The sequence below is a fragment of the Tenrec ecaudatus genome, chromosome 9 (genome assembly GCF_050624435.1).
Source record: "Tenrec ecaudatus isolate mTenEca1 chromosome 9, mTenEca1.hap1, whole genome shotgun sequence".
Lineage (NCBI taxonomy): Eukaryota > Metazoa > Chordata > Mammalia > Afrosoricida > Tenrecidae > Tenrec > Tenrec ecaudatus.
The window spans coordinates 91,928,352-91,951,898 of NC_134538.1; the positions used below are offsets into that span (position 1 = coordinate 91,928,352).

At 38.4% G+C, this 23,547-nt stretch overlaps 1 protein-coding gene across 1 annotated transcript in view; it reads left to right on the forward strand.

Moving 5' to 3' along the window:
• CRPPA (CDP-L-ribitol pyrophosphorylase A) overlaps positions 1–23,547 on the forward strand; it is a 304,763-nt gene that overhangs the window by 124,746 nt on the left and 156,470 nt on the right. The window contains exons 7-8 of the mRNA XM_075558343.1: positions 8,536–8,628; positions 9,090–9,182. Coding sequence (XP_075414458.1) covers positions 8,536–8,628; positions 9,090–9,182 — 186 coding nt within the window. The remainder of the gene's footprint in view (positions 1–8,535; positions 8,629–9,089; positions 9,183–23,547) is intronic.

A 23,547-nucleotide genomic window follows, 5' to 3' on the forward strand; every position in this document is an offset into this window, starting at 1 on the left:
GAATTTCCTGGAGTCGGTTCTGACTCCTTGTGGCCCTATAGACAAAGTAGAGCTACCCATGTGGGCTTCCAAGGGTGGGGGAAGAAAGCTTCATCTTTCTCCCATGGAACAACTAGTGGCTTTGAACTGCTGACCTATTGGGTAATAGTCCATTACACCACCAGCCTGCCTTTATAATATACAAGCAAATTAAAATAATATTCCTTGGAATATTTCAAAAATAGTAACAGCCATCTATATATGATGTAATGAAGACCATTTACTAAATCTTCCTCCTCTAGTTTTACAAACAAAATAACACCAAAAACAGTATATCAAGCTAACTAAATTACTAAAGGTAAGCAACCGAATAGAATGACATCTGACATGTTTTAAATTCCACCAAGAATCTGCTGAACATCACAATGGTGCAAGGGCAATTCATTTTATTCACATAATTCACAGAGAAACAAATTGGGATTGAAAATGAAGGTTAGGGGAACACCAGAGAATATTTCTGAAGAAAATTTCACAATTCTTTGTGGTAGCCAACCAGAGGCAAAAAAAAAAAATTATGATTGCGTATAAATTTTAAACTTTCTGATTTTCAGAAAAATATAATTAGTAAATACTACGATGCTTACCAAAAAGAAATAAACATAGCATATACAAGCCAGGCTGAATATTTCTAGAATTTTTCTTAATAATCCCTTTTTACACCCTCCCACTTAAAAATATCTCCTTATAACTTTTTATTCTTTAGAAGAACACAATAAGAATTTCAATTTAGTAATATAAAAATTCAAATGATTCCATAGCAGCATGATACAGTAAGTAAAGTAGTTACTTACTAAAGGAACAGACTAAGAATAGAAGAACACTATAATGGAACTAATTAATGCATTGGAAATAGAAATAGAATTAAATGAAGTACACTCATCCTTTTCTCCTGTCAGCTAACTGCATATATTATTTTTAGAGAAATATCTGGAATAATGTTTGTATTTTTGGATTATTTTTGTTTTTTCCATCCATTTATTGGTGCATAATTTACATAGCATACAATTCAATAGTCTAATCATTCAGTCATCTCAAGGAGAATTGTACAACCATCAGCACATCAACTTTAAAGGATCCCCCAGTTAAATTGCCTTAAAATGAGTTGTGCCATCGCAATCCATTCGACTGTTCCCTCCCCTCCAGCTTTCCATAGTTACTCCTGAAATTCCCTTTCCCTCCCTATTACCCACTGCCCCACCTCTGTTTTCCCTCTATCGCTTTGTATCAGTTACTAATTTATTTGAACTTTCGACATCGCTTTAATTTTAAGGAGCTATTTACTTTTGTCCACCATGTGTCGCGTTGCTTGTGTATGGCTGTGATTTGGAAGCTATGCCACTGGTATTTCCAATACCAGCAAGGTCACCAAAGTAAACAGGCTTCAGCAGAGCTTCCAGACTGAAGACAGATTACTAGGGAATAGGATGTTCCCTTAAGAGGAAATAGCTACTGAAAACCTTATGGACAGCATTGAAACATTGTCAGTTACTGAATGCCCAATGGATACCAGCAGATCACGGTAAGCGGTGGTGACAGAAGAAGATGAGCCCTTAGGTTAGAAGGCACTCAAGACCTGAGTAAGGAAGAGCTGCCGTCTCAAAGTAGAGATGACCATAATGGCGTAGCTGGAGACAAGCCTGTGGGAGTAAAGCCTTTGGACCTTCATTTGCCGATGGGGTATGACTTAAAATGAGAAGAAACTTCTGCAAATAAAATTAATAATCAGAAGCTGGAATGTATGACATATGAACCTCGGAAAAGTGGAAGTAGTCAGAAATGAAGTGGAGCACACAGAGTTCAATGTCCAAGGCATTAGTGAGCTGAAAGGAAGTAGGATTGGCCATTTAGAATCAGAAAACTTAACGGTTCACTATGTTGGGAATGACAGATTGAACAGGAGTCGTGCTGCTTTCATCCTCCAACAGGACACTTCAAGATCTTGAAGTGGTTGGCTGTCTGTGATGGGATTCTATCTTTCTGAATACCAGAAAGGCCAACGACTACAACTGTTATTGAGATGTATGCACACACCACAAAGCTAGTGGGGATGAAATAAAGAATCATATCGATGATCTCAGGTGGACATTGATCAGACATGCAGTCAAGATGCATTGATGATTATTGGCCCGTGGAATACAGAACTTCGAAGCACAGAGTAAGGAGCGGGAGTTGGAGCATAAGGTCTTGGGTTGACAGTAGGAGCAAAGCTGGTGATCGCATGATAGAAGTGTGCAAAGCTTTTTTCATCACAAATCCATTTTGCAACAATAGTGACTATCCACATGGACTTCTTCAGATGGCTTATACAGAAATCAATTTGCCTACGTATGTGGGGAGAGACGCTGAAGAAACCCATGTCGGCAGCTAACATGGGGCCGGGCACTGAGTGTGGATCAGAGCACCGATTGCTCATATGTAATCAGGTTGAAGTTGAAAAAAAATGAAAATCCTTAATACCACCTTCAATCTATCCCATCTAAATTTTGGGAACATCTCAAGAACAAAGTTGCTGCACAGAACATTAATTATAAGAGACCTTATAAGCTGCGGGAGGCTATCCAGAATGTTCTTCATGAAGAAAGCCCAAGGCCATTAAAAAGACAGGTTTAGAAAAAAAAAATCAAAGTGGGTGTCAGAAGATACTCTGAAACCTGCTTTTAATTGTAGGCAGCTAAGGCACCTGGACGAAAGGATGAAATCAAAGAGCTGCATTGGAAATTCAAAGGGCAGCTAGAGAAGACAATGTCAGATAATATGATGAAATGTGCAAAGACCTAGAGTTAGTAAGTCAAAAAGGAAGAATATGTTCAGCATATCTTAAATCGAAGGAACTCAAGAAAAACTACAAGCTTTGAGTTGCAATATGGAGGCACCATGGGCAAAGCATTGAACGATGCAGGAAACATCAAAAGAAGATGGGAAGAATATACAGTCACTGAATCAAAACGAACTGGTCACCATTTCACCATCTCTGTAGGTTGCATTTGAGCAAGCTCCAATGGTTCAAACTGTACTGAATGTATTAGCCAAAAACAAGGCTCCAGGCTTTGATGGAGTGCCAATTGAAACGTTTCAACAAGTTGGTGGAGAACTGGAAGCATTCATTTGTTTTTTGCCAGAAAATTTGTATAACAGCTCCTTGGCCAACTGGCTGGAAGAGATCCATATTTTTACTCATTCCAAGGGAAAATGACCCAGCAGAATGCTTAAATTTAAAAGAATATCATTCATAACACATGCAAGTGAAATGTTGAAGATCATCCTACAACAGTTGCAGATTCAGAGGAAGACCTGGGACAGGGGATATCGTTGGTGATGTCAGATGATCTTGACTGAAAGCAGAGAATACCCGAAAGATTTACTTTTATTCTATTGACCATGCAAAATCATTTAACTCTGTGGACCACAACAAACTCTGTATAGCATTGAGGAGAATTGGAATTCGAGAACTTTTAATTGTGTTCATGTAGAACTTATGCATGGAAGAAGAGGCAGTTGTGCAAATAGAACCAGGGAATACTGCAAGGCTTAAAGTCAGGAAAGTTGTGGTTATTTCCTCTCACCATACTTATTCAATCTGTATGCTAAGCAAATAATTAGAGAAGCTGGACTACATGAAAAAGAAGGAGGCATCAGGATTGGAGGAAGATTTACTAACAATCTGTGATAGGCAGATAACAGTGAGGAGGCCTTGAAGCAATTGCAAATAAAGATAAAAGATTGAAGCCTTCAGGATGAATCACATGTCAATGTCAAAAAGAACAAAATTCTCACAACTGAACCAACAGGTAACATCATGATAAATGGACCACAGGTTGAAATTGACGAGGGTTTTTGTCTTGTTGGATCCACAATCAATGCTCAGGGAAGCAGCAGTCAAGAGATCCAAAGACACTTCGCGTTAGGTAAAGCTGTGCAGAAGGCCTCTTTAAAGGGCTCAAAGGATGTGACTTGGAGGAACAGGCAAGCCTGACCCAACCCATGGTATTTTCAGTTGCCCTGTAAGCACGCGGAAGCTGGACATCGAATAAGTAAAATGGCAAAAGAATGGGGGCAGGAAAATAGAGGAAAGTCCTCGATCAGAGGGGTTGACTCTGTGATAGTAACATGGGCCTCAAACATGAGAACAGTTGTGAGGCTGCTACAGAACAGGCGCTGGTTTGTACTGTTGTGTACAAGCCTGCTAGCGTTGAAATGGACTTGATGGTACCTAACAAACATGTCTTCCACCAAGACATTTTCCTTAAAAGAATAATGGAGGAATATTTTTTAAAAAGATCATTTTCTGGTGTTAAAAATGAATACAGAGCTGTCGAAGGGATCAGGTATTAAGCATCAGGGAACATAAAATCATATCGTTGAAAAGGTGGGTGAGTGCTGGTGTTAAAAATGAATACAGAGCTGTCGAAGGGATCAGGTATTAAGCATCAAGGAACATAAAATCATATCGTTGAAAAGGTGGGTGAGTGCAGAGTGGAGACTCAAAGCCCAAAGGTAGCCAACCAGACACCCCTTGCTGAGGGGCTGTGGGGAGGAGATGAACCAGGCAGGGTGCAGGGTAGCAACGATGAAACATATAACTTTCCTCTAGTTCTTAAATACTTACCCCCCTCCCCACTGTCATGATCCCAATTCTACCTTGCAAATCTGGCTAGACCAGAGGATGTACATTGGTACAAATAACAACTGGAAACACAGGGAATCCAGGACAGATGACTCCTCCAGAACCAGTGATGAGAGCGGCGATGCCTGGAGGGTGGAGAGAATGTGGGGTAGAAAGGGGGAACTGATTACAGGAATCTACACATAGCCTCATACCTGGGGGAGGGACAGCAGAAAAGAGGGCAGGGGGAGATGTCAGACAGTATAATATGGGACAAAACAATAATAATATATGAATGATGAAGGGTTCACGAGGTGGGGGGAGTGGGGAGGGAGGGGCAAATGAGCAGCAAATATTAAGGGCTCAAGTAGAAGGCAAATGTTTTGAGAATGATGATGGCAACAAATGTACATATGTTTTTGACACAATGGATGTATGGATGGATTGTGTAAGAATTGTGTGAGCCCCCAATATAATGATTAAAAAATGATTACAGAATAAGAAAATGGCTTGGGAGTGGGGGGGGGAGAGGGCGAATGTGACCCCCCCTACACAAAGGAGCGTCCAGCGCCAATAGGAGCCCAAGGCTGATTTCTACAGCAGCAGCAGCCAGCTGTGCCTCCGCCCTCCATCCTCTACCCCTTTCTGACACCAACCATGCTTCCCGAACTCCGCCTTCTCTGGTGGATTCGGCCACCAGAATGGTTGCAATGGTTACAGAGGACTTACCGACAATACTCATGATTCTGAGTTTTATTAGACAAGATAACCACTTATAAAATGTTAAAGATGCAGTCTTTTTTCTGCCACACCTTTTGTCCGTCATGCTGGCAGATGTGTCTCTGTTTTCAGCATCTTAAGCACATTGTCCATTGGCCACCTCCTTCTGCTAGAGGTGGTGCTGTGTCTCAGCTCTCTCATGGTCACAGCACTGCAACCTCTGGGGCCTCTTCTGCCTCCTCCTCTTCAGTCAGCGGTCTTTCAGGCACTCTATTGGTGGTGCTTCTTTCTCAGTGATCTTGGAATTCTCTTTCCCTTCTTCTGAGATGACTCACTCTCATACTGCTGGTGAATGTAAGAACCGACCAATCCCCTCCATAGCGCCACACTCACCCAATCTGCATGTAAGAACTGACCAATCCCCTCCATAGCGCCACACTCACCCAATCTGCATGATCCCATGCAGCCCTTCGAAGGGAGTTACATAGCAATTCCAAGAAGAGCCATTATAAGTACTGTCACTCACTCTTACTATTCAGCCTATCCTTAGGAATCTTTATTTTTAATATTTGCTAACTAACTAAATAATATAGAAAAGCTAAGACTTCAAAATCTTTACTTTCCTTCATTCTCAAATTTCACCAAAATTATATACAATTAAGCAAGTCAATAGGTAATATTCTTAGAATTGCACCGTTTTTTCTGTTCCTTTGGAACGAAAATTATATCTTGGATACATAAATTTTAAATCACACTACATGTAACGCCATACATTTGCTGGCACTCACCGAAATATGAGATCCAATAGAATTATCACAGTGACAATATAGCAGTAATTCCATTTTGTAATCCTCCATTTTTGTTTACATTGTTGTAATTTAAAAATCAATGTTGCCAGTGGTCTGAGTGGCAATACTGGGAGGGTAGAGGGTGAGTGGTTTGGAAAGGGGGAACCGATTACAGGGATCTAATGTGACCTCCTCCCTGGGGGATGGACAACAGAGAAGTGGGTGAAGGGAGACGTCAGATAGGGCAAGATATGACAAAGTAATAATTTATAAATTATCAAGGGCTCATGAGGGAGGGGGGAGCAGGGAGTGAGGGGAAAAATGAGGACCTGATGCAAAGGGCTTAAGTGGAGAACAAATGTTGTGAGAATGATGAGGCCAATGAATGTACAAATGTGCTTTACACAATTGATGTCTGTATGGATTGTGGTAAGAGTTGTATGAGCCCCTAATAAAATGATTAAAAAATAAATTAAATAAGTTAATTAGAATATTACCCTATATGGAATGAAAATGTCATGAGGGAATCTTGTGCACTATACGTACTTTTAGCTCAAAATCTACTCTAGTAATATTTTTTAGTAATCTACTTTTGCAGTGTATCATTCATGTCACATTTTGCCTTATTATTATTGCCTCAGTCTTAATTTACACGAATATGATACTTTCTTATTACTTTTAATTACTACTTTTAATTACTTCAGATTTTATGAAATTTGTTCTTTTCTACTTTATTGCTTCTTTATGATACATTCTTGTATAGATAAACTAGTTTACTTGCTTGTTGCTGAATATCATGCACCACTACATTTTGTCCTATCCGACGATTTTGTCTGTTCTTAGTTGTCAGTATTCATTATCTGTAGAATTGTTCAAATGTCTTTTCTCAGAAGCTTAATTATTCTCTGAACAGTTTCTACACGGCCTGGCGACATTGACTGCCGTCATCACGTTGTGCGGCTCTTCCTCGGCTCTTCATCTGAGTTTTCTCCTTCCTATTTTTACTAGATTTACTATTCTCCTAAGTTTCCATCTAATCATTTGTGATACAGTTGTTAATTTGATCTCATATATTTTGTTAAGGCCAGTGGTTTAAGCCCACCCGTCACTGCAGGAGAATTTTGAGCCATCTCTGCCTTAAAGATCACAGCCTCTGACATTCTAAGGAGAAGTTCTACTTTGTCCTTGAGAGTTGCTGTGAGTCAAGATCTACTTTACGGCAGTAAATTCTTTGACTTGCATGGTTCTCAAAAGCGTGTCATCCTCAAGACTACAAACAAACAAACTATTGTTGAGTTTTTAAGACTTCAGGTAATATTTTTTGGCTTAGAGTTCAGAGTCTCAGGAAAATAGTTTTAGGAGTTTAGTCAACCTTAATGGCTCCAGAAAATTTAGAATCTGTGAGAATTGAAAATGTATCCTGCATTTCCCACTTTCTGATCAGGATTCCTCTATAGAATTTTTGAGCACAGTAACTAGTCATAGTGGCTGGCCCGTTTCTTCTGGTCTCCGGGCAAAGGAGCCCATCCTTCCTGGAGGCCATTGCCCACGAATTCCGTAGCCTCCTCTTACTCCCGACGCTCCTCTTTCTGTAATGCCCAGGCAAGTCAAGTCCAGTTGTGCCACGATGGCTACTTAAAAGGTCCGTTTAAGACCACACGTACTACGCATCGAGTTTGGAGGTGGGACAGAAGCACTCAACAGGTTATTAGGCCATTTAAATAGGCTGTCCCTAAACCTCCTCACCAAGAAACCAAACGGTGTTTGGATCTACTTAAGCAGCTTAAGTAGCTGCCTACTTTTTCATCATTGTTGTAATTATAGCATCACCAACCTTTGAAAATTTAGCTTTTTACAGATATATAACTTACTGAGAACAAGATAATTGTGTATGCAATTTTTAATCAATGTGATATTTCTATCATTATCAACCCTTACCCTATTCTATTTCCTGTCTCTGGCAACAACAAATCAACCTTGTTCCCTGTACACTTGCCTTTTCCTGTTTCATTTTTAAAAATAAGTGACATTCTCTAATATATCATTTTGTGGCTGACTTATTTCACTAAATATAAGATATTTCCTCTACATTGTTTATTGTAGCTTATTTAAAGATTTTATTTCTCCTATTAGTCGATTAATTTCCCATTATATGGATGGACCACAGTTTGAGTATCCTTTTATCTGTTCATGAACATCTAGATTTTTCTACCTTTTGGCTATTGAGAATGAAACTATGTAATTTATTTTTATATATGACCCTTTGACTCTCTCTGCCTCTCCTACAGCAATTATATTTTATAATGAAGCTGTTTATATTCTGCTTATACTCATGCTTGATTATCAAGTTATAAGCTAATTTTCTATTATTTTTCTCCCCTTTAGCATGCGAATATCACATCTCAGGCATGGGGCCATTCTGCCAGAGATCTCGATCACATCATCTTAGAGCCCTACTACAATTTTGTTTGTGTCAACGTAAGTGGTGACTATAAATAATTGAAAATACCTGAAGATCTGTATTGCTGTAATGTAGATGAGAACTAAAGATTTCTTGATGCTTAAAAATAAGAATAAAAGATTTGATAGCTCAATTTTATTATTCAATATGTATTTGGAAAATTTATATATTATCTTGTTAAATAGTGAAATATTACTTATAATAAGCTAATTTTCATAATGAGAATCGGATGATTCTTTAGATTATATTTTAAATTAAGTGTTATATACCTGGTATAAAGCTGATTATATGGCATGGTTTTTAATAATCAGTACTTCAAATTTTAATGTACATAACTATATGGATGCCCTTCACAATAGTTTAAATAACTGACAATTAAATTTCAGTAAATCTTTGTGTTTTTATGCAAAACTGTTTGCATTTTGCAGCTTCAGTTTTACATTCGTTAAGAACTCTTCCTTCCTTCTTTGCCTTTCAGGTCATGAACTCTGGTTGTCATGAAACTCAGAAGTTGTTGAAGTTACTTGAAGATAGTCATCTTTCCATTTTTTATCCCCTTGTTGTTATTTCGGTAAGAGAATGTATTTTTATCGATCTATCTCTATATCTATCTATCTATCATCCTTCATTTTATCTCGTGTTTGTATTTAAGAATGTTAAGTCAAATCGAAGACATGACCCAAACTATAAAATCATTTCTTTGTATATTAATGAGGCTATTCTTTTGCTCTGACTGCCTGTCCACATGCCTGCAATCTTGTGCTTTCCTGATTGGACTAGAAAACCAGTTAATCCAACCTAACAACCGATTCACCTAATTGTTCCTTTATGAAATCACAAATTGTGTTATCGTGTGGAGGCCGTGAAGAGTTTTATTCAGCATCAGCCAACACAGAGAAATCAGTCATGAAATAGATGGAAGGAAATGACGTTGGGTTCTTTTTTATTCATCTTCTCGGTTCATGGACAGCAGAGGAGAACAAGCAACGGATGAAAGACAATTGCTGGAGAAAATTTTAGAGAAATATTTTCTGTGAAAGATTGAAAGTAGGTTTAGTGAAAATTTTACTTGGTTGGCCTTTCCCACAGTAGGTTGAGGGAGAATATCTGAAACAAGGCAAAGTCCAACATGACTAGAATCAGAGGCCCTGCCAGTCAAGCAAGCTGAGGAGAAGACTGTGTATTATTTTACAGAATTCTGCTATGGGAAATGTTTCAGAATGTTAAATTCTCAAGAGTAGTTGTCAAGTTTTAGTTATTCCACAGTGTAGGAATTAGCTTCTTCTTAGGTAAAGTAATTGATGCACAAAGATGACTTGTAATGTAATCGAAGGAGTAACCCTGATCTGAGCAATGCACGTAGAAATACCTTAGCAACGGGGCAGGGTTTAATTAGAACTCTGGTTCAATGTATTTGATTCTGTGCCCCTAGCTAGTGACGGTAACCCAAAGCCCACTCTGACTAATGCTCACAGAGATAGAATTGAACCGGAACTTTAGGAACATCACGGAAGGCTCTTGACACTGAGAAGGCTCATGGATAGAGAGAAGATAAAAATTCTCAGTTAGATCTTGACACCTTTAGCCACCCTGACTGGCTTGGACACCTCATTTATATGTGTATGCCAGGCACTGAGCCCCCAAATGTGTGCAGGGTAATGACAAGAATACGGGTTTGAAAATCAGAACTCTGTGCCTAGTTGGCCAAATTACTGTTCTCCTCAGAGACGCAGTGACCTTATTTTTCTAAACAAGGCTCATGACCCTACTCTGGACAGCTGCTGTAAGGATTCAGGTAAATGGCTGGAAATGGTACGGCACAGTGCTGGCCCCTGGGTTTACAGGTAACGCGAGCTTACTTTACTGAAATCACTCTCTTTCCTTCGTGGATGAGATGATTCACAGTTCGTTTCCTCTGCCCTAATACCATGCCTGGCACTTTTCAACACCTTTTAAGGAACTTCTGTTTGTGCACGTCATCATTTTCTTCACCTTAGCAGACGAAACCTGTTCTAAAAAGCACATTCCTTGTGAACTGACTTCATCTCTTTATGGTGACACGGTTGCGGCAGTCCCCCAGGCTGGAATCTATGTCATCTTTGATATATTTTTTTTGTCATTTTCTTTCTCCCTTACCCCACAAAAAGCACACACGTGTCCAACTATTTTTTCAATTATTTAGTTGTTTTTTCCTTGCCACATTGTATCTCAAATGTAGGCTCTTTTATTCACTTTACAACTATTGGAGTATAATTTTCTGTTGGCTACTCTTAAGTTCTATTTTACAGTTTTAAGAAAATCTGTGAGAATTGTTATCTATCTGTGTTTCATATGAAACTAAAGGAAAAGATGCAAACTCCTCTAGTTAGTGTAGCAGCAACATCCCAAACTAATTTAGCATCAGTATGTACTCATGAAAATGTTTATTTTAAGTGGGAAGATTGTCCCTCTACTTTGAATATTGGTATACTTGTTATACAGATTCAATATGGTGGTATTAGGGTTAATATTACACTTTGTAGGAAAATGTCACTACGCTACAGTAGATTTTATATTATTAGAATGAAGAAAATCACTAGAAACACTGCGGTAAAGAATGCTAGTTTCTTGGAGAGGCAAGAAAATATAATTTGGGTTCTCATGTAATATGAATATTTTTGAGTAAGCTTCATCCTTTTGATTCTGATAACGGTTTCTCTGAAAAATTGTCTAAAGAGTAGCAATCTTTCCAATTTATTTCTTGTTACTGAAAATTTGACACAGGCTCTCAGATTCTTAGAATCCATAATAATAACTTAGACCAAACCCAAACAAAGAACTCCTCACTACTATGAAGTCAGTTATGGCTCACAGCAAGCCTGTAGGGCAGAGTAGAACCGATCCTGTGGGTTTCCAAGAGTATCACTCTTTACAGGAGTAGAAAGCTTCAATTTTCTTCTTCAGAGCTGGCTGGTGGTTTTGAACTGCTGCCCTTACAGTTAGTAGCCCAACATGTAACCAAGTACACCACCAGGACTCCTTTCAAGTCAATAATTTTAAAAACTATATGAAACCAAGTATAAAACATATACTTCTAAGCCCCAAAAGTTAAGCAGAGATGCTAATTCATTTGGTTCTGGAAAGGTTTCCATGAAAGTATTCTTTGATATAAAGTTATCAGTAGAGTGCTATTATTACAAGTTTATCTCTTTTTTCAGTGACATAACTGGTGAATATAACAGGCATTAGATACATGGTTATCAGTTGGAAGAAATTTGTAATACATAGAAGTAGAAATTCTAAATTTATAAGTGAATCACACTTAATTTTTATTTGATTATATATTTTATCATTGCCCACAATAGACTTTTGTTGTTATTATCTGGATCATCAAAATAATATTTTGAAATATACATTAAAATATGCATAATATCAATAGAACTATAGGATGGCCAATTAATAAATTATTTTTTCAAATTTATGCATGAACTACTAATGCCAAAGACGAAGAAGTTGAAAAACTTTCACCAACTTCTTCATCCTAAACTCGATCAAATGTGCACTCAAGATCCCCTGATAATCACTGATTGGTGATTGAAGGTCAAAGGCTGAACGAGGAAGGAAAGATCAGGAAGTGGTCACTATAGCCGTGGCGGTGGAAGCAACGCTCGCATCGCTTGAGAGAGTTTGGAGAGATCGATGATTTGTGCATCGGCCGTCCCTTTTTCAGCAATACGAAGAGTGACTATAGCTGTGGACCTCCCCAGATGGACTACGCTGGAATCAAATGGACAACATCTGTGGAAAGAGATGATGTAGAAGTTGAACAGCAGTCAGAACAAGACCAATGACTGACTGCAGACCAAACCATCATATTCAGGTTTATGTTGAAGTTGAAGACTAAGACAAGCCTACGAGAGCCAAAGTACAACCTGAATCTAGAGACCATTTCAGGAATAGAGGTGATGCCCTGAACGCTAATAACTGAAGATCAGGGGAGCTATGTGTGATAATATCAGGCTATCACACACGAAGAAAGCAAAAGCCACTAAAAATCATGAAAGACCAAAATATGTGGCAGAAGAGACTATGAAACTTTCTTTTGAATGTAGAGTTGCTAGAGCAAATGGAATAAATGATGTAAAAGAGTTGGACAAAGATGGCTTTAGAAGTGAAATATCCGAATGAAATATACAAAGACCTGACATTCCCAATCTGAAAGAAATGAAGAAAAAAATGTTCAAGCCTTAAAGGTAATACTGAAGGATTACATGGACAAAATACTCGACAATTTAGGAAGCATCAAAAGAGATGGAAGAAACATCGAATCACTATGTCCACATGAGTTGGCTGACATTTGAACATTTCAGGAGGTAACGTGTGATCAAGCACAGATGATCTTGAAGGAAGAAGTCAATACTGCAGTGAATACATTAGCAGAAAACAAGGCTACAGGAATTGACACAATGCTAAGTGAGATGCTTCAACAAATGCACACTGGGAGTATTGACTGTATACAAAGAAATTTCAAGACAACTGACTACCTGGCAAATGGACTGGAAGATACCCATATACCCTTCAAAGAAAAGCGATCTAATAGAATGCAGGAAGTAACTATACCATTAATATCACATGCAAGTAAAAGAGTGTTGCAGAGAACTAAAAAACAGTTTCAGAAGTATATCAACAGGGACTGGCAGAAAACATCAAGCTGGATTCAGAGGAGAACATGGAACAAGGGTTAAGATTGCTGAAGTCAGATAGAACTTGACTGAAATTAGAGAATGCCGGAAACATGTTTATGCATGGTTTATTGACTATGCAAAGCATTCAACTGTGTAGATCACAATAAATTATAAACAGTCTTGCAGACCATTGGAATTCCAGAACACTGAATTTTGCTCATACAGAACCTAATGAATATCTAGCTGAAGGGATGGCCATTGAAACCAAGAAGAGGATACTACGTGGTTTAAAATCAGGAAAGGTGTATCAGGATTGTATCCTTTAAAAATACTTATTTGATATGTCCGCTAGGCAATCATATGTGAAGCTGAGCTATATGAAGAAGACTGGAGCGTTGAGACTACTAACCTCCTGAGAGATGACACAGACTAGCATGATCAAACTGGCGAAGACTTGAAACCGTTACTTACGAAGATCAAAGGCTGCATACAGCGTTCAGTATGAATTATAGCATAACATCAAACAGACATCCTCTCGACAGAAGTGACATGCAGCTTCATGCTAAACAAAGACAATATCGACGTTTTCAAGGAGTTCATTTTACTTCAGTCTCTAATTAACACCCACGGAACGAGCAGTGACGCAATGGAAGGACCGTGCACTGGCCAGGTCTGTATCAAAAGACTTCTTTAAAGTATTGCAAAGCAGAGACGTCCCTTTGGGAACTTGAGTGCACCTGATTCAAGTTTTGATGTTTTCATTTGCCTCATATACTAGGGGGCACCCACCAAAAATCCAGGAATTTTTTTCAAAGCTGTGTATTTAAATTTTTTTCACAAAACAATCTTCTCCCCTTCAAAGTACTCTCCATTGCACTTAATACATTTGTCAAATCTGCGATTCCATTCTTAGAAACATTTTTCAGAATCATCTGTTTGGACAGATGATAGCACCTGCCTTGTTTGTTGCTTCCCCTCTTCTGCACCATCTAATCTCTGTCCTTGCATGTCCTCCTGCATTCGTGGAAACAAAAACAAGTCCTGGGGAGTGAGGTCAGGTGAGTCAGGTGTGTGGGGCAAGAGAGGAATTCTGTGTTTTTGCCAAAAACTGGAGCACAGAGATGGCTTTGTGAGCAGGTGCATTGTTGTGGTGGCAAAACCAGTCCCCCGCCTGCCACAAATCAGATCTTTTTGTCACACACTGTTATGCAATCTTTTCAGAACCACTGAATAGAAAGTTTGATTAACGGTTGATTCACCTGGTGAAATGAACTCCAAATACCCTAAGAGTAAACATCTTCACCCATTCAGGACATTGTCAGACGACCAGAATGAGATTTGTCATCGATGGACAGTTCACCTTGAGTTTTTCCCACAGCGCTGTCCTTGTAAGCTGTGTTTAACATCACCAGTTTCTGTGGCATTTTTCCCAAGCATGTAGCACAATATCACAGCCACACAAAAATGAGATGCCAGTGAAACTGCTTTCATGAAAAAATTCACTGTGGCAGAGAGAACCTTCCCTGGCAGCCCGCCTGGGTGCATTCACTCCCAGTGAGTTGCTTGATGCTTGTCTAGCGGGGAAAATGCATACTATGAAAGCTCCGCCCAGTGGAGATTTTTCCGTTTTTATTTTTTTGGGGGGTGTCCTCTCTTAAATTGTTCATCCTTGTTTTGTCCCACACAACTGTGGTTGGTGAAGAAAAATTGAATATGTCATGGATTGTCTGAAGAACAAACAAATCTGTCCTGGAAGAAATACAGCTAGAATGTTCCTTGGAAGTAAAAACGGTGAGCCTCCATCTACTTTACCTTGGCATGTTGTCAGGAGAGTCTATCTAATCCTTGGAGAGTAGATAAAGCTTGGTAAAGTCGAGGCTCAGCAACAATTAGGAAGCCTGTCAATAAAATGAATTAAAGCAGTGGCCGCAAAGCTGGTTTCAAACACAAGCATGAGTGTTATGACAGGCATAGGAGCAGGCAACGTTGCATTTTGTTTTGCGTAAGGTCACTATGGGCTGGAACCCACGTAATGGCACCTAATAACAATACTTTTCTGGATAATTATATGAGCGCTCCAGTTCCCTCTGCTGGTGGAGACAGTCATTTTACTGGTGCTTTATTCAAGATAGGAATCTTCTTATGAATTTAACAAATCATGTAAATTACCAAATGGAATTGTACTGTTCTAGGAAACATAAAGAAACCTTCAAAGTGCCTAATTTAGTTTTCGTTACTAGGAAGTAGCTTAATGACTCAACAGATCAGAATATGTGATCTTTAAAATACTGAAGAATGTTTAAATATTTAAACACATCCGCAAATTAAAAAAAAGAATAGAAAGGCACCATCCATTGACACTTGATACTTTCACATCTGTGGAAAGTGTCACAGAGATGCATATTGCTTCCAGAATATTGCAGAGCTAACCATGGTGGAATTAGAAACAAAGTCAATCTAATGTGCAGTGTGTATCTCATACACTTGTTACTTTTAAGTTTTCATGAATGTTGAGTAACAAGGAAATGATTAAGCTACACATGTTTACACTTCCATGTATGTACTAGTGCCTCCTAATGGAGAACAAATGGCAATTAGAAAAGTGTAGATTTAGAAGAAGTCGCCACTTCTTTTGTAATGACTTCTTACTTTAGCCTCACTCGGTATTGAGGCTTGCTGGGATTTGCGTTACCAACTATATGTGGTCCTGTTAATTTTCCTTTTAGATCTAAGACACACACCGTTCCTTGTCATCATTTACTTATCTGTTGATTGTATGCCTTTTCTCCTGTTGGCTCTAAAACTACTACACTAAGAAAATGTGCTTCAAGACATGCATTTTTTCTAAAACAAACAGGAGAAAGCTGGCTGTTTCCCTTCGTCATAGAATGCTTAGTTGTGTAATCTGTAGGTCAGTTCTCTTGTGTATGTGCACTTCTATCCAAATGGCCACAGTGTGAGTTTGCTCACCACTGGATGATGGATTGAGTAGCTCCAAATTCCTGTCTTCCTCTGATCTCTGCTTTATTACAGCCTCATAGTTCTATTTTCTTTCCTCCAGCAAATGATAACTCTTAACCTGTTGAATTTGGGGGATGTCGTCACTGATCCTGTTGGGTGCCCATAGGGACACGACGTACAGCAGAGCAAAGGTCCACGCAGTCTTGGGCCATCCTCACAATGGGTCTGATGTTTGAGCCCCGTGGTGCAGCCGCTGTGTCAATCCATCTTGCCAAGGGCCTTCTTTTTGCTGCCCCTCTCTCCACCAAGTACATGTTCTCCTGGGAGACTCTCCTGACAAACAGCAGAATACACGAGATAAAATCTCTCCAGCCTTCCTTCTAAGGAGCATTCTGGTTGTATTTTTTCAAGACAGATTTGTTTGTTCCTTTGGCAGTTCAAGGTCCTTTCAGTACTCTTCAGCAGCACCATAATTTGGATGCATCCATTCTCCTTTGGTCTTCCTGGTCAATGTCCAACTTCCACATGCCTACTGAGGTGATGAAAAATCTCATGGCTTGGGTCAGGCATACCTCTTTCCATAAAATAACAGATACTTTTATATAGAATACATACCTTTGTGGCAGAAATACTACCTGCATATCTAATATATATATATATATATATATATATATACACACATATATATATGTGTGTGTTATATATGTTAATTTGAGTTTTACTCATATCCTAAACCTCAGATATTTCCTGCCTAAGTGAATACTGAAATCTAAATAAATACTGGTTAAAAATACCCCTTTAGCTTTCTTGCAATTGTGGTCTTAAAAGGATTCATTTTTTGCACAAAAATGAGTAATGATGACCTTATTCTTGAATTAGGTGTTGAATTGAAAGACTTGCCTATGTTATTTAAAGTTTTAAGAAATCTTTGCTTATGGCAAAATGGTTAGTGGGATTATATAAATAGTTGTGGAATATATAAACTCCCTAAGGTTAATTGAGCTGGATATAGATGTAATTGTATGTAAAAAATGATTCTTACAGGACACACCTTCCACGTATTCATGAATAAAAGTTACTTATCACCAGATAAAATGCCATCTCCTAGAATATGCAAGTGCATGGACATCCAAGAACCTTTTCAGAGTTTTATGAATAAAATTTTAAAATTATAAATGGATTAGAGTTGCTATTTATCTTCATATTTTAAGTCTTTTATTCAGTTTGGTCAGAGGAGCAAAATGATTGAGTGGTTGGTTTATTCACCAGTACTATACTAGTAAGTAATTTTATTTAAGTTAGCTCTGAAATACCTAGGAGGCACAGTAAATGAAACTGGTTTTGTTTATTATGCAGTTTACATTCATGGTAGGTAGGCTTAGCTGAGAGAATGTGAAAAGTTTTGGCTATTCTGGTTTCTTTTTTTAAGCGCTTGGAAATTTCTCTCAGTGGACTGGTTTGTGTTTCCAAATCCTCTTTCAAATGAAAAGGAACTTTACCTTAAGTCTATTCTACTATTTCTTTATAACGTTTTTAATGGAATTTAATGTATTATTTTAAAATTAAATACTGAGCCATATGCAATTAATAATAAAAATAGATATGATTCTACAAATATGCCTTTGTAACATTTAGAAAAGGTTGTATGGAGTAAAGTTTGAAGGTAAACTGTATTTAACTGTGATGTGGTGTGAATGCTGCCCCTGGAGCCGGGGTTCATTGCTGTTCCTGGCCTCTGAGCGGATTTCAGCTGACTGGCCCTCTGTATAACAGAGTACAACTACCTCGGAGTCCTTCCTAGACTGGCTTCACTAGAAGAGCAGATCCCAGGTGGTCCTCAGCACCTGTTTCATCAGACTTCTAGGAATCCGGTTTAAGGTACAAATTATAGGTCATGAGATTAGAAGTGTCTATTTACCTGGCCAATGAAGTCCTGTTGGTACTTGATAAAGTGTTGGTCCTCTAATGGAAAGATTGGCAGTTCAACTCACCAATCACTCAGAGAGAAAGCTGAAGTCGTCTGCTCCCTCAGAGATTTACAACCTCAGAAACCCTGTGGGACAATTCCACTCTGCCTCATTCTACTGTGAATCGGGTAGACATTCCAGTGGCTTAAATTGCCCTGGCCTGGTGATTGCAAGTCTTTTTTTTTTTATCTGTAAGTAGAATGGGATGACCTCAGCGGTGTCTATGCAGCATTTATTTCTAAATGTATTTCCTATCGTAGAAAATGCTGTGTGGTATTTTAGCTCTATTGTGTATGATGCACTTTATATTTCACTTTTAGATAGTAGGTAATAATATGCTTTGGTTCCAATTATTAGAGTCACGCTGATTGTGAACTATTTTGTGTGATTGTTTGTTTTCCTGTTTTACGCTTTGGAGAGGGACCTTTCTATACTTTTATATCACAGAACTCATTGGTTTACCTACTTTTTATGTTATATCTTACTCTTTTTCCTTATTTACTATCCTCTTTCTATAGACAAGATTCTATTAGATTAGTTAAATCTTATCTTTTCTTGTTGCATTTCATTCTTATTTGATGTCTCTCTGTATACCAGCAATTGTAAGGTTGATTTTTTATTCTCAAGGAATATGCCTTTGATATCTTGTCAAGACCCTCCATTCTGTAATTGTCTCCCTAATGATTAAAGCTTGAGCCAATGTTTCTTCATATAATTCATTTTAAACTTACTTTATAAGAGCTATGCAGTCAGTGTTTTTTCATGGTCCTGTCCTCTTCTCTTTACTACATTAATGGTAGATTTGTATAACATTTACTGTATAGAATCAAGTATAAGCCGACTCGAATATTTGCCAAGGCACCTAATTTTACCACAACTGTATTAAAATTGTGCTGAAAAACTCGGCTTCTATATGAGTATATATGGATCCTTAAGACATTTATTCAATACCTATGTGACAGGTACTGTGACATGCATGTAATTTATATTAGAGTGTAATCTCTTTTTTTCAGACTGCATCTTACCTTAGACAAGTGAGGTGTAGTATATTATCTAAATCCTTTAAACAAAAAAGTAATTGCATTTGTTTATCTTGTCCAAAATGTGGATTCCTATGCATATGAAGTTATTTATATGGCTGTGGTTAACTTGGGAAATGATTGCAAGGCAGGGAGTTCTGGGGGTCTCTGCTTGCTTTCCCTTTTAGTTCTCCCATATTCACTCCGGGCAAGCACTTTCACAAGGTCTGTTTGAGAAAGGGGCAATTTAGCTCGACCAGGAAGATCTGGAGCACTCTCCTGAAGAGAGCGGGGGAAAGTTAGTATTTGAAAATCGGCCTGGTCCAGCCAGGAGATAAGTAGAAGGAACAGCATCCCTGTGCGCACAGAGGGTCACATAGAAAGAACAGAGAGCAGCGAAAGCAAATGTCTCTGCCAGAGAAAAGCTGCACCTTGGGGAGGGTGTGGGCTGGACTATGTAGGTCTGAGGTCCAGGCAGATCTCGGTTTGAACTCTCTCAGCACTGCTCCATAGAGACTGGTTTGAAATTTCTGTTTTGCATGTTATGCTATATTCAGTACGAAAGCAGATTGTAGTGAGCAGGGATTTCCCCATGCATTCACTTTAGCTTAGAGGCTGGTTTGGTATTCCATGTGGGTGGCTAGGAATAGGGTCTTTCTCATGTGAGTTAGAATAAAAGACTGGAGTCAGGTCATATTTAAGAGGTAGAAGGCCTGAGTATTCATGCTTGATTAAGTGAGAGAAGGAATTGCAATCTCAACTTTTATATCATGAAATTAGTTGAATGATAATAAGATAACATAAGAGGAGGGTTCTTCTTGTTTGCTTGTTTCGAAAGGTTAGGTTGTGGCAAAGGCTAGTACGGCAGAGTATAGCTAGGAAAGTTATTGTTTACTCTTCCTGTGTGCATCTGTGTGTACAGAGCGTCACAAGCCTACTTGAAAATCCGAGTTGCTCTCCTCTGAAGCCTCTTTAGTATTTGGATGTTAATAGAATTTCAGTTATTGGCCAATGGAAAAACCAAATAAAACTGTGTGCTTCACTCACAGTGCCTTTTCCTAGCCTTACGTGGCGTCCGTTTTATGGTTCATGCTTTTCGGTCGTAACGAGGTGGGCCAGGAGGGGTGTTGGCACAACACCTTTTCCATCGGCTGCATCATTACCAGACAGGAAGGTGGCAAACAAATATTTTCCAGACCTATACGTTGTTCCCTTAGGATAAGAACCTATAGCCACGGAGAAGTAAACTCGTTTCCCTGCTTTCTCGAGGGCTTGAACTACTAGAGGGCAGAAGGATGATGGTGTCAGTGTGGAAAGCTGCTTGATCCGAACATGCTTTAGCTGGAACCTTGCTTGCGACAAGGTTGGGTGATGCTTTTGAAAGTAGAGGGTGATTCAATTTTCCAGGCAGCACAGGTGTTATTTTATGGGACTTTGAAACTTATACTTAAATCCTGGGATTCTTGATTCATTGATTTCCATTAAGGTGGAGTACAGTGAGTGTTGCCAAGGTAGTCCTAGTGTCACCAAGACTAGAAAACATTGATTTGGGAATGGTAGCATTGGTTACAGTCACCCGTGTGTCTCCTGCAGTTATTCTCTTATGTCTGTTTCTAGAATCTGTACTTAAAAACTAGTGACTTCGTTCTAAGATTTCTGCTTAAACAACGAGAATCTACTTGTGATTTTGTGCCTCAGTTCAGCTGGTGGTTTTGCTTTTTCCATTTGCCATAGCTAGCACTCCCACTGTTTGTAATTCTCAGAAATCCTCCGCCAACTGCATAATATTAGTATAATTATGCTAACGTTCGTCGCAACAGACCCACGTTGAATGCTTGAAGGAATGAGTCACCATTCTTTTCTTTTTTAAAAAAATAAATGATCCCATTTAATCCTCAGAGAAACTTTGAGAGTTGATAATAGATGCTGTTATAGCCAGTTCAAGAGTAAGCTTAGTGCTCATTTGACTTCACCACATAATTCTCACAAGTAATGTTGATACTTGCCCTTTCCAAGGTACAGAAACCTAGATTAATAGAAGATCTTAAAATTTACTTAATAAAAACCTCATTTTACAGGAGATAATGCCAGCCATTTTCTTTGCATGAGACAACTTCTTTATATCAGGCATTTTTTTCCTGCAAAGCATTAAATAGATAGTAACTATTTGCAGCTCTTGAAGATGTATAATGTTCACCACAACTACTCCACTATCCTGATAAAGCACAAAATCAGCCGCTGACAATACACGAAGAATGAAAGTGTTCCAATAACATTTTATTTATAAAAAGAAGTAGCAGACTGTGTTTGCTTGCTGGCAATATATCAGTGACCCCATTTTGATTTTCAATCCTAATTTACCTATTTATCACATTATTTATTATGGCTCTCTAAAATATATGTTAGCTCTGTCCTCTTCAGACTTAATGATTTCTGCATAATCAAGTGTTATGATCTAAAGTATAATCATTTGATCACTCCTGTGTTTCTATCTCTAATTTCTGACATTCCTCTGTGTTTTGATAGAAATAGCCAAAGGCATGCAGTTTGCCCATTGGGCTGCTAACTGCAAAGTCAACAGTTTTAGCTCACCTTCCTCTGAGAGCGAAAGATGAGGCCTTCTACGCCCATTCAGCACTCAGAGAGGCGGTTCTCTCCGGTCCCTGCGGTTGCTGTGATTTGGAATTGATCGATGCCAGTGGGTTTGGTCTTTTCTTAAAAAACCGTCGCTCGCCATTGCCCTCTGTACGCTCAGCTTTGACCAAACTACAAGGTTGTCTATTAATACTACCCCATACTAGACAAAGCTGATAAATCCAGTCCATAGACTGGTTCTTGCTTACTTCTATCATCCTAAGAAAGATAGATTTACAGACTGGCAAACCCAGAGGGGCAGTTCTGTTCTTTCTGCCCTACACGGTCTCTCTGAGTCAGCGTTGTGGGCAGTGAGGCAGGGCAGTGAGGGTTTTTTGGCTTTGTTTTTTCAATCTCTCTTATTTCCTCACTGAGCAGTTGGCCCTCTGAAAATACTGAACTGCTTACAATTTCACAGATGCATCAGATTATGTGCTATTTCTGTGTTTGTTTGCTGAGTTTCATTTCCGTATTGTTTACTTACCTGAGACTCTTTCTACCTGTAAAATTTGAATGATAGCAATTGCTCTTGCGATCTCTGGCCATGCTGCCATGCTCCTCTGACACCCCCATTCCACTCTGGTCTCACGTAGGCGCTTGGAAATGCAATTGACGGGGATTTGCCTTGACGTTGCTAGTCCTGTGCTCTTTGACCTTACCCTACTCGAGTCCGGCTCACCACTGCTAGCTTCTTAGGATGACGTGCAGTCTTGAAAGGAAATAGAAATTTCACTTCAACTAATAGCTACATGCTGTTGAAAAATATCTCTAGTTCTACCTTTTAGACCACTATTTATTATGTATAAATTTACACTTTTGAAGTTTATTAACTTGATTTTATTCTTTCTTCATCACTTTTATGTGTTATGAAGTAATTTTTTTCATTTTGCCTTCTTGAAAAATATTTTTTGTTCACAGTCACATTGGCCCATTTTAAGAAGTCTGCCTTTGATTTATTATGAAGAATATGCTTCATCAGGGAGCATATATTATGTCAAATGAGTATTTATTATTTAAAGAAAATATTTTCTGTGTTTACCAGAAAGGTAGCATTGACTTGAAGTGCTCCCCTATCCTAAATTAAGCTACAATTTTTTTCTTAAAAACAATTTAGAGAGTGGTATTGAAACTTTTTAAAGAGGAATAATTTTACTGAAGGAAGAGTCTCCATATAAATTCTAAATAGAACATTACTATGTTAAGTAAATACAATTGTCTCTCTAAGCTATAATTTAATTTTTTGATTCTTAGATATAGTTTTTTATGTTTTCTTAATTAGTGCAACTATTATATTATTTTAATTTAATTTCAAATGTGCTTGAAATTAAGGATAGTGGATAATAGTTGGAATAATTTTTCCATTTTATTTCTGCATTTTGTTTTCACTGTGCAGTAGGCTATGGACCTATTGTTAGATACTTATGATATTAGTTTGAAGAAGAGAACTTTCAGCACAATCTGACTTTCCTCATCAAGAAGGTGAATTTAAAGCCTGAAAGTGTGAAGAGACATTTCATTAAATATAATTAGTAATAGTAGCTGATAACTGCCTATGCTTTTGTCCTAAATATGAAATCAAATGAAAGGTATCTCAAGTACCCAATAAACGCTAAGGTTATGATGTATCCCCATAATGTAATACTTCGCTCAGTCATTTGTTGTTACTCAGCTTGCTCTTGATGAGAGCATGT